The 12,906-nt window shown below is 37.9% G+C and overlaps 1 protein-coding gene and 1 long non-coding RNA gene across 5 annotated transcripts in view; one reads left to right on the top strand and one right to left on the bottom strand.

Annotated features, from left to right (window-relative positions):
• dhrs9 (dehydrogenase/reductase (SDR family) member 9) overlaps positions 1 to 12,906 on the bottom strand; it is a 31,517-nt gene that overhangs the window by 7,688 nt on the left and 10,923 nt on the right. For 3 of the 4 annotated variants that reach the window (XR_015498729.1, NM_199609.1, XM_087265974.1), the window contains 2 exon segments: positions 8,794 to 9,108; positions 5,253 to 5,511 (listed from right to left, as the gene is read on the bottom strand). Coding sequence is in view for 3 of the 4 variants with exons in the window: in NM_199609.1 (NP_955903.1) it covers positions 5,253 to 5,511; positions 8,794 to 9,106 (572 nt within the window). In the remaining variant the exon portion in view is untranslated. 4 annotated transcript variants of the gene reach the window in all.
• LOC147835422 (uncharacterized) lies at positions 739 to 3,056 on the top strand. Its single transcript, XR_015500096.1, has 3 exons — positions 739 to 801; positions 1,397 to 1,485; positions 2,359 to 3,056. It is a non-coding gene; the product is annotated as an uncharacterized LOC147835422 (long non-coding RNA).

Raw genomic sequence — 12,906 nt, forward strand, 5'->3', positions numbered from 1 at the left:
CTCCAGCGCATGTTTTTAGACTGTGGAGGAAACCCTCGCCAACACAGGGAGAACATGCAAACTTCACACAGGAATGCCAACTACTGTAGCCCAGCCGTGACTCGAAACAGCGACCTTCTTGTTGTGAGGCAACAGTGCTAACCACTGAACCCCTGAGCCTCTGGGTGCTCCGGTTTCCCCCACAGTCCAAAGACATGTGCTATAGGTGAATTGAATAAACTAAATTGGCCGTAGTGTATGAGTGTGTGTGGGTGTTTCCCAGTGCTGGGTTGCAGCTGTAAGGGCATTCGCTGCATCAAACATATGCTGGATAAGTTGTCGGTTCATTCTGCTGTGGCGACACCTAATAAATAAAGAAAGGAAAATCCAAAGGAAAATCAATGAATAAGTATTTTCTCCACATGGTTTGTTGACGCATATTCACTCACACATGACAAAAATTATTGTAATACTATTATCATCATAATTAAAAATGCAGTAAACGATTAAGCTTTTCTTATTAAAACTGCTGTGTTTGAGCCAAATCACAAAACTGATCCATGGGGTGACCGTCTCAATCATTGTTTAATAAATTATAGCTCTTATAAATCAAAAAATAAAAATATTCTTAAATAAATACTTCAGGCATAATTTGACCGGAACAAATGTTCTTGTCATTACATTTGTTAGTGAAAACCATGTCCTCTGGTGTGACAACATGTGCTCATTTTAAATCAGGCAGATCCACAGAAGACTTGTATCAGTTGAAGGACCCCATTAAAGATCATATGTGACCCCTGTGAAGCCCATGATGTGCACACGGTATGTTTTGTCTCAGAATTGTTCACATATTTAACTTATTGGAAACCACAACACTGCTAAATGACTTTCTTAGATGTTATTGTCATCTTACTAGTCCAAGTATCTAAAATTCTTAAATCAAGGAGCAATTTCTGGACAAGCAAAACATGTCTTATTTTAAGAAATAATCTGCCAATGGGGTAAGCAAAATTTGGGTTTTCTGTTGACATAATATTATTTTGCTTACGCCATTGGCATATTATTTAGCTTGTTTCAAGGAAAAACACACTTATTTTTAAGTAAGTTTATCACACTTAATTTAATGTGTATGCACAAATATAATTTTGTAAAGCTTTTTATAGGAAATATCCATTTAAATGAGAGGTTTGTGAGATGTGTGCTCATATATGTTGAGCACTGTAGCTACAAACATACTCACACCCAATAAAGCAAGAGGAAGGGTAGGGAAAATCATTAAATAAATTATTTAGGCATAATTTAACAAGTGGCTATTTTAGTAAATGACAAATTTTTTCATCCATATATTTCTAAAAACATAACATTTGTTAGTGAAAACCATGTCCTCTGGTGTGACACTGTACTCATTTTAAATCAGGCAGAATTGCAGATCTACAGAAAACTTGAATTAGTTGAAGGACCTCATTCAAGATCACGTGACCCCTGTGAAGCCCATGATGTGCCACGGTATGTTTTGTCTCAGAATTGTTCACATATTTAACTTATTTGAAACCACAACACTGCTAAATGACTTTCTTACTAAGTTTTTTTTGTCTTCTTTGTAGTCCAAGTATCTAAAAAGTCTTAAATGAAGAAGCATTTTCTGGATGAGCAAAACATATCTTATTTTAAGAAATATTATGCCAAAATTGAGTGAGTCTTTTTTCTTTAAACAAGCAAAACAATCTGCCAATGGGGTACATAAAATAATCTTGTTTTGCCTTTTGATATAGGATTATTTTGCTTACCCCATTGACAGATTATTGAGCTTGTTTTAAGGAAAAGCTCATTTTAAGCGAGTTTATCATAGACATCACTTAATCTAATGTGTATGCACAAATATAATATTGTAAAGCTTCCTAAAGTAAATATGAAGTTAAATGAGAGCTTTGTGAAGGGTGTACTTAAATATGTTAAGCACTGTAGCTACAAACATACACTGTATAAAGAAAGAGGAAGGGAAGGAAATAAAAAAATACTAATTAAATTGGGAGAAGAAAAATATCTATAAATTACAGAATTTGTCATTTAAATTTAAAAACTTTTATATTTTTGATTTTTATTTAACCTTATTTATAAACTTACAATTAGGATATGCTTTAGAATGATTATTGTGCACAGTGGCTCAGTGGTTAGCACTGTCGCCTCACAGCAAAAGGGTCGCTGGTTGGAGTTGTGGCTGGGCCAGCAGTGTTGCCAGATTGGGCAGTTTTTAATTTGATTGTGGGGGTAAAAATGCCATGGGCGGGTTCATAAAATCTGGGAGGGGTTTGAAACATAATTTTTATGTGCAACTTATTTAGCAAAATATAATTTTGTGCTCCTGCTCCATTCATTTAGCAGTGACCAGTGCCAGTGCATAGCCAAAACAGCGTGGGTTCAGCTCCAAGAGGAGGTGAAGGAAAGCTCCATTTACACTGGCAGTTGAATATGACCCAATTCCGATTTTTTTATTTATTTTTTTTTTTACTCATGTGTGTGACAGATCGTATCTGTTCTATGACCCATGCATTCGGATTTTCAGAGGTCAGTTCCATCCTCCTTCATATAAGGAAATAAATCAGATATAAATCAGATAAGTGACGATGCGACTGTCATGTAAACAGGCAGATCGGATTTAAGGCATTCCCTTTTGTGCGCCATTAAACTTGCGACAATGTGGTACGGTACTTATCCGTGGTTTAATGACGTAGAGGAGAGAGCATGTGTGGAGTCGCAGACACAGTAAACAACAACAAAAGAGGAAACATGGAGGAGGAAAGTGGCCAGTCGCCACAATTTGCTCCCACCAGACCTGAGATCTCTTTCGTACACACAAATTCCTCTGAATGGTTGAGGATACACCATATATAAACCATAGGGGCAAGCTGTGATGACGGCCCTTTCCCTCCTCCTCAGCCTCGAAATCATTTTAAAGTTGAACTTCGCATATTTCACAGAGCTAAAAGCAAGACAATTTTTGTCATCGTGGCAAGTGTGGCGCAAATGCAAGAACCTGCTTTAACGAAGGCGAGATGTCTTAAATTGTATGGCAAGTGTAAACACATGAATTGGATATGGGTCACAATTAAAAGAATGTGTAAACGGACAGGCAAAAAAATCAGATATAGGCAACAAATTGGATTTGGGCATCAAGACCTGACAGTGTAAACAGGGTCAAAATTTGACTCCCTGGACAAATCTGACTCCTCTTCGCATAAACTGTACGCGCATCAAGCATCGGCTACAGTTAAACTCACAGCAGTTTATCATTACACTTTTATCTATCATTTTTGTCCCCAATTGACTGCAAGAACAAACATAGAAGCCTTGTCTGCTTGACAAGTAGCAGCTAATTATGTTTAAAAGATTTTAAAACGAATTTCTAAAGTCAAACATGCATACATAGGTAGTGTAGTCTACCCAACATTAAGTGCAGTGTGTGGGTGAGAGGGGGCTGCGTTTCAATGTGATCTTGTGGTTCTGTGACTGCTGGTGTTGGTTGCTGTATAGTAAAGAAATATGTTACATACTAGGTTAATTTTGTTTTAAATAAATAAAACTAAATTAAAATATACATTTAAAATTTTGGGCATTTTTTGTGCGCGTTTGGCCGGATTTTGGACAGCTTATAGTCTGCTCCCCCACAGTCCAAAGACATGTGCTATTGGTGAATTAAATAAAACTAATGGGCTGTAGTGTAAGAATGAGTGTGCATGGGTGTTTCCCAGTACTGGGTTATGGCTTAAAGAGCCCATATTATGGGTTTTTGAAAATTCCCCTCCATGTAGTGTGTAACACAGCTCTAAGTGAAGTGAAGTATCCAGCTAAGGCTTAAATCTGTAAGAGTACAGTGTTTAAAATGGTTGATTCATCTATAAAGGAGTCGACTCATAGTGCTTCAAACGAGTCGCCTTGATACCGAGTCATTAGGTGTTTCGCCATGACGTACGAACAAAACCAAGTTATTCACGTGCACGCGCAAACCCGGGAGATTTCAAACCTGAGGCCCCGCCCTCTGACGCAGAAACCCAGACACACACACAAACATGCCGGTCGATTGAAGTCACACTGCAGATGGATATTATTGAGGGTCTACCCAAAGATGAAACCTCAGCATTATAACCAAGCAGTTGGAAACTACTGAAACTACTGGAAACACATGCTACAAAGAATACTTCATCAGCGTTTGTTAAAGGAAGGATCAGTAAAGAGTAAGTTAACTTACTGATGGACGTCAGGATGGGTTTCTTCCTCCATTTCTACGTGCGTGTAAATACGTGCGATTAAAGTTGTTGCCTCGTTGACTCTAGCTTGCAAATGTATTTAGTTGTGATTTGTTACTTGTAACCGCGTGTACTGTATCAGGTTAACTGGCTATATTCTCTTATCGCGTGCAAAGCCACGTTAAAAACGGGACGCCTGCTGCTTTGTTTACAGAGCTCCGTGGTAGAGGTCTGCATTCCCGCGGCGCGTTCCCGCGCGCGTATGAGAGAGAGAGAGAGAGAGAGCGAGCTTTGTCTGTGTGTGTGTGCTTGGTGCTTGTGTGTGTGTTTATACAGACAGCTTGGCTGTCTGGACTGTATAGCTGGGTGATTTTTGGTTTTGTTCTCCCCCGCTCTTTAGCGGGATCGGGCGCGGCGGGCAGAAAACGAGGCGGGTTGGGCACCGGGACAACAATTTCTTAATATAAGCGGGAGCGGTCGGGTTCAGGCTAAAACCTGGCGTGTGCGGGCGGAAGCGGGAGCGTTGTCGTCCGGAGGTGTGTGTGTGTTTTTGTGTGTGTGTGGCAGCTAAAATCCACGCCTACACTATCGAGCGTGTATGAACTGTGATTACTTTTATATTGCTGATTAGCTATTGGGCATTTCACTCTCTGATTGAAGGCAGTCGACCAATCACGACAGACTGTCATCGGTCCAATCAGCGCAGATTAGCTTCGCGCTAAGGAGGGGTTTGGGAACAAATGAATCACTGGACGATTCATACGGGAGTCGCTGGGATAATTAGGTAAAAATAAATGCAGATTATAAGACCATGAAAGTGTTTTTTGACCTTGCATGCATATTAGACTGTTGGTGGAGACCCTTAGAACCAAGATATGACCCTATTTCATGTATAATATGGGCTCTTTAAAGGCATCCTTTGAGTAAAACATCTGCCACCAGAATAGTTGGCAGTTCATTCCGCTGTGGCGACCACTGATAAATAATACAATAAACCAAAGGAAAATGAATAAATACTCTGATACTGACCTGAGAGCATCATTAAAAGCCTCGACTCCATACTTTGTAATGCAGTAAGCTCCTCCAAGAGTACTGATCCTGCCGAAAACGCTGGCCACGTTCACCACTCGACCCTTGGCTTTCTTAATGAGTGGTAAAACACTCAGAGTAACGGCGATGACCCCGATCAGATTGACATTAATCATGGGTGTGAAATCCTCAATCTCCAGCCAGTCATTGGGTGCCGTGGGGAAGGAGATGCCGGCGTTGTTCACCACGGCCCACAGACCTGATTAAAGAACATTAAGAATAAACATTTGCTTTCATCACTTAAGGACACAAATACAAAAGAACAACGAAACAAACTTTACAAAATAAAAAAATACAAGGAAAGTCATAGGGTGGCATGATGGCTCAGTGATTTGCACTGTCGCCTCACAGCAAGAAGATTAGTAGTTCGAAATCTAGCTGGGTCAGTTGTCATGTCTGTGTGGAGTTTGCATGTTCTCCCTATGTTGGCGTGGATTTCCTCCAGGTGCTCCGGTTTCCCCTCACTGTCCACAGACATGTACTATAGGTGAATTGAATAAACTAAATTGACCATAGTGTATGAGCACAATTTATAATGTTCATCAGCAAGAACGTTTCTGGTTCGAGTCCCGGCTGGGCCAGTTGGCATTTCTGTGTGGAGTTTGCATGTTCTTCCCATGTGGTATAGGTGAATTGCATAAGCCAAATAGGCGTAGTGTATAAGTGTATTTGTGAGAATTAGAGTGTATGGGTGTTTCCCAGCACTGGGTTGCAGCTTCTAGTTTCTTACACATCTCTTTCAAAGCCTTCTTTTGGGTTTAATGTGATTTTTGACTGTTTTAGGCTGTGAAATAACTGCAATTGAGCGTAGTGATATGGATGTAATGCAATGTGGTCAAAACCTGCCTGGAACTACTTTAGCTGCATGTTTTTTTCTGAAAATAACAGCACAGTGTATAATGTTCATCAGTCAGTCATAATCAAGCATTTATCAGCCCTTTAAGGCATAATTATGAGCCTACCTGTGAATTTCCCAATGTGTTTTAATGCAGAGAATATTTTTCAATAAAATTGCAAACAGAACAGTTTTAATAACTATTTTTAAATGACTTATTTCTTTTGTCTTTGGCATTAACGACAGGACAGATTTTACTACATATTTCATAAAAAAACTAGTATTCAGCTTAAAGTGACATTTAAAGACTTGCAGCAACTGGGTTAATTATGTTAAGATAGATGGATGGATGGACAGACGGACAGATAGATAGAAGGATGGATGGAAGGACAGATAGATACAATAGCTAGACAGATAGATGGATGGTCAGACGGATAGATAGATAGATAGATAGACAGACAGACAGACAGACAGACAGACAGACAGACAGACAGACAGACATATACAGTAGATAGATAGATAGATAGATAGACAGACAGACAGACAGACAGACAGACAGACAGACAGACATATACAGTAGATAGATAGATAGATAGATAGATAGATAGATAGATAGATAGATAGATAGATAGATAGATAGATAGATAGATAGATAGATAGATAGATAGATAGATAGATAGATAGATAGATAGATAGATAGATAGATAGATGGATGGTCAGATAGATAGATAGATAGATAGATAGATAGATAGATAGATAGATAGATAGATAGATAGATAGATAGATAGATAGATAGATAGACAGATAGATAGATAGACAGACAGATAGACAGATAGATGGATGGTCAGATAGATAGATAGATAGATAGATAGATAGATAGATAGATAGATAGATAGATAGATAGATAGATAGATAGATAGATAGATGGATGGTCAGATAGATAGATAGATAGATAGATAGATAGATAGATAGATAGATAGATAGATAGATAGATAGATAGATAGATAGATAGATAGATAGATAGACAGACAGATAGATAGACAGACAGATAGACAGATAGATAGATAGATAGATAGATAGATAGATAGATAGATAGATAGATAGATAGATAGATAGATAGATAGATAGATAGATAGATAGATAGATAGATAGATAGATAGATAGATGGATGGTCAGATAGATAGATAGATAGATAGATAGATAGATAGATAGATAGATAGATAGATAGATAGATAGATAGATAGATAGATAGATAGATAGATAGATAGATAGATAGATAGACAGACAGATAGACAGATAGATGGATGGTCAGATAGATAGATAGATAGATAGACAGACAGACAGACAGACAGACAGACAGACATATAGATAGCTAGACATAGATAGCTAGACAGATAAACGGACGGACGGATAGATAGATAGATAGATAGATAGATAGATAGATAGATAGATAGATAGATAGATAGATAGATAGATAGATAGATAGATAGATAGATAGATAGATAGATAGATAGATAGATAGATAGATGGATGGTCAGACGGATAGATAGATAGATAGACAGACAGACAGACATATACAATAGATAGATAGATAGATAGATAGATAGATAGATAGATAGATAGATAGATAGATAGATAGATAGATAGATAGATAGATAGATAGACAGACAGATAGACAGATAGATGGATGGTCAGATAGATAGATAGACAGACAGACAGACAGACAGACAGACAGACATATAGATAGCTAGACATAGATAGCTAGACAGATAAACGGACGGACGGATAGATAGATAGATAGATAGATAGATAGATAGATAGATAGATAGATAGATAGATAGATAGATAGATAGATAGATAGATAGATAGATAGATAGATAGATAGATAGATAGATAGATAGATAGATGGATGGTCAGACGGATAGATAGATAGATAGACAGACAGACAGACATATACAATAGATAGATAGATAGATAGATAGATAGATAGATAGATAGATAGATAGATAGATAGATAGATAGATAGATAGATAGATAGATAGATAGATAGATAGATAGATAGACAGACAGATAGACAGATAGATGGATGGTCAGATAGATAGATAGATAGATAGATAGACAGACAGACAGACAGACAGACAGACAGACAGACAGACAGACAGACAGACAGACAGACAGACATATAGATAGCTAGACATAGATAGCTAGACAGATAAACGGACGGACGGATAGATAGAAAGTTAGATAGATGGATGGATAGATAAACAAAAAGATAGATAAATAAATAAATTAGAACATTTCTAAGGCCTCCCTCCCTCACCCGGCACTTCACTTTCGTTTGTGACACCATCAGAATGTTGTCATAGAGCCTGTACTGGCCTGCGGCACCCCTGGGCATTTTATAAAGTATTATTTTTTCACAACTTTAACTAAATATTATACATATATTTATAAATAAAAAAATTAGATTATTATATATTAAATAACTGCTTTTATTCTAGACAAACTACAGAGTTCATCCAGAAGAAAAAAAACATTATATGAAATACTGTGCTATTTTATAACTTTATTAAATAAAATATAAACTTTACGGAAGGGCTAATAATTCTGCTGTATCTATAAAATGTGTCTCCGTCAGTGACTCACCCTTCTGTCCCACCAGGCTTTTAATAGTCTCTGCAGCTTTTTTAACATTCTCATTGTCAGTCACATCCAGATGCAGCGTCGTGAGTTTGTCAGAGCAGATCTTCTTCAGCTCGTCCTCTCCTTTCTCTGAGTAGCAGCCGGCGATGACTCTAAAACCCTTCGTGTCCAGATGTCTGGCCAAGAGATTCCCGAAACCGGTGTCGCAGCCTGTGATGTACACAAACTTCTCTGATTTATTGGAGACTCTGCCCAGTTCTCTGAACCACCGATAGACGTAGAACAAGACTACGAGACCGGCAATGTACAGGTACATGTCTGCAAAAGAAGAAAAGAGGATTCACTTTTAGGCGAGCCACACCAAATCGAAGAAATAAGGATACGTGAGATGGTGTAAAAGTTCAAAGCTCCACTGATAAAGTACACAAACTAGTGAACCATTAACTGGCTGGCTTATGATTGTAGATCACTGCAAACTAAATGAGGGATTTTGTTAAATCAGGGTTTCTGTGGGGTCTAAAAAAGACAAAAATTTTGAAAATCGAAATTTAAGGCCTTAAAAGGTCTTAAATTAGCTATTCTAGGTCTTAAATATTTTTGCACAGGTCTTATTTTTCCAATGTCCATGTAACGCTACATCTAATGCTAATTTAAATGCTTATTTGTTGTTGTTGCTTGGTTTTCATGGTGTTGTAGTTCTTTATTTCACTAGTCCAATTGTAATTTGCGGTATTACAACTACAAATGAGGTCAACTTGCAATAGCCAATCAGTTTTCTGTTATTGACTTGAATGTTGCTGTGTTTGTGGCGGTTCGCTGTGGGTGCACTCCACATGATTTCGACTGGCGGAGTATGGCATTATTTCACAGACAAATGTCGTAAGCTTAGTATTACAAGTCAGGAACGCATTTAAGCAGTACGAGAGAACGAATGTCACTCGCTGGTTTTTCTCTGTTCTTGGACAAAACTGCTCGCAAGCTCTCAAAACACTGGCAGCTCAAGTGCGAATGATCTGCTCTCTTGCTCCGTCGGACGATGCAAACTCACAGTTTTTGTGTCTTGTGTTTCCTCATGCTTTTGCTCTCCAGAGATGCTTCAGAATACTGTAGTATTTAGAGTCGTGAACTGGTAAAATGTAATACAGTGTAGTTTTACTACAGTAAAGTGTGGTGAATTCGAATAGTAAAATAATATACCCTATATTGTAAAAAAATAAATAAATAAAAAATACAGCACTGGGTAATTTGTTTAAAGCTAATGGAATTTTTTGAGACACGGCGCTGCATTTGATTTGAGTTAAATATGAAACACTTTGAAGAGATTTTGTCTGAAACGTCTATGTGTGATCATAGGGAGAACCAGATGACCAATAATTCTTGGCTAAAAATTGCAACAGTGGGGTAGGAGAAACGTTTTTGTAAAAGTCTGGAAAAACCTGAGGGTAAGTTTGTTAAAACAAAAAAGAGGCCCCCAAAAACATCTTCAATCATATTAATGATTCTCTTTTTATTCGTCTGATTTTACTGTCTGTTTCTTTTGACTGCCCATTGTCATTTAAAAGAATATCTCAATGGCGAACATGTCAAGTATAAAAGCCTCATCATTTCATAAGGTGTGCGATGCGGTGCCAGGCGAAAGTATAAATCAGCATTAAGATGTTTGTTTGTTTTTTCTGTAGTTCAATGGTGCATCTTTCCTGTCTTTAGTACTGTTTAATTTAAATGCATTTATTTTACCACTAATTTTATGATTTAGCATTTTCTCTCTCTTGTTTTTGATATTTAGGTCTTAAATTAATTACTTAAAGGTCTTAAAAGGTCTTAAATTTGACATGATATCTGCAGAAACCATGTGAATGCAAAAAAAAAAAAAACAACAACTAAAGACTTATTTTACATACTGCTACGATAAAGCATTATAAATTAGGGCTGCAAGATATTGCGATGATATTCTGTTCTATTGCTAAATGAATATAATTTCACCAGATGATTTGAACAGCTTTATTTGGAAAGATTTTTATTCACTTAGACCGGCTGGGATGGTCAAGTCCTTTTCTGGGCAGTGGAGCTGCATGAATTATAATAAATTACAAGCAAAAATAAATAAACAAACAGTTCTTTATGATTTTCTGGGAAGTCCAACAGTATTCAAGTACAGAAATTGAACAATCAATCATTCATTTATACATTTTTCTTCCGTTTAGTCTGATTTACCAGGGGTCACCACAGCAGAATGAACCACCAACTATTCCACCATATGTTTTACACAGCGGATGCTCTTCCACATACACTATGGGCAATTTAGCTTATCAGTTCACCTTTAGCGCATATGTTTGGACTGTGGGGGAAACCAGAGCACCCGCAGGAAACCCACGCCAACACAAGGAGAACATGCAAAAGGGCTTTCTGGCATAGGGCCCCTAAATTGCCAGGCCCCCCACTTTGTCCCCCCCCCCACCACCCCCCACCCCTCGCGACACCCCTGCTGATAGAGGTTTGGAAAGTGCTATATTTACACCTCTGCTGTTGATGATGCCATGGATGTAAACCCCCCCCCAATCAGAGGGTTGTCCCCATCCCATCCATAAAACATATGTATACCTATAATAATTGTGTAAGTAAAAATCATGTTCATAGTAAAGTTAGTAATAAACATTTATACACAAGTATTTATGTGTATAAAGCATCTGTTTTTGAGAAGTGCTTCTCATACGATATGTGAAAGACCCGTACAGCTTCACTGTGGACGTTTTCTCGATCGAGAACAACGATGACTGAAACTTTCTGTCGTACACTACGCCCACCAAAAGATTATCTTATGGCAGTGGAAACGCAAGCCTAATAAAGGTGACCCATACCAACCCATACCGTACTGTACCACTCAGTGGAAACGGGCGATTTAATGTTGTTGACTTGAATTAGTTGCAGCACAAATGCTGATTACCGATGTAATTGTCCATGAATCTGCTATATTACCAATTAAAATATTACTTATCTAGTGAGCTTTAGCTTGTTTACAATATCTTGTTGCATTTCCTAGCATTGTTGCCGTTTCCTAGCATTGTTTTATTTGTGACGACTTGGGTTAATGTTAACTTAACATCAACAGTCACTGTGCTATGTCCAAACTGAATTGGATATATATATATATCCATATAGCTCTTGAGCTTTGAGAAGAGGAAATCTTACTAATCTGAGAGATGTTGGTCTTAATGTCGGAACACACCAATGTTTTATCCTTCAAAGTAGATCACCTGAAACCTGGAACTCGCAGACATCTGATGATGAAGCTTTGTTTTTTTAGAAGTATTGGACGAAGCACTGTGAATTCCAAACTCCATTAACACCATGAAAGTGCTTGCTGGAACTCGCAGGAATCCCGAAGTCTTTGAGCTATTTAGATAATGTGGCACACGCAGAGAATCCTTTGAAGAGAATCTTACTGAAGCTGAAGGTCTTTTAGGGAGGCGCTACTTATGTTGGCTGCTTTTCCAGACTTCCCAATTTACCTCGGAGGCTTGTTTGTTTCTCCTTGGAGACATTCAGAGGTCTATCTCTTGCACAATGAAGCTTTTGTCAAGCACAAACAAGCTTCACACTTATTACAACCATCAACAATCTTTTACAACCAACTACAACAAGTATTTCCTTCAGAGAATGTTTTTAATGCTTTCCCTGGGAAGGTGGGATTAAAAAGATGGTGCCTTTCAAATCCAACATTGTTATTGGATCACCCTGAGATTGTCACAGGAGGGTGTGATTGGCATTTGCATAACCGGAGTGCAGTTAAGACTGTTTAACACCTAAAAGTTTTAAATATTTTTCTACGCATAATTTCCTTTCCAAAGCACTTCCAGTTCACCCAAGACATTGTGCTGAGAATATAGACCAAATATCACCATCTATCTATCAAATGATGTTTAACAGAGCAAGGAAATTGTCTGAGACAATGCTGATTTAAAAGGCAACTGTTAATTAGGTCTAAAACAAGTTCTGCAAGTTGTGGCTCCCCAGGCAAACAAAAGACAGATGGCCCATTTCTTAATCAAATTAACTACTGTCTCCATTCCTGCTGTTAACTGATAAGCTGAAATAAATGTGTTAACTTATCACTTA

Source organism: Danio rerio, chromosome 9 (genome assembly GCF_052040795.2).
Source record: "Danio rerio strain M-AB ecotype USA chromosome 9, GRCz13ab, whole genome shotgun sequence".
Classification (NCBI taxonomy): Eukaryota; Metazoa; Chordata; class Actinopteri; order Cypriniformes; family Danionidae; genus Danio; species Danio rerio.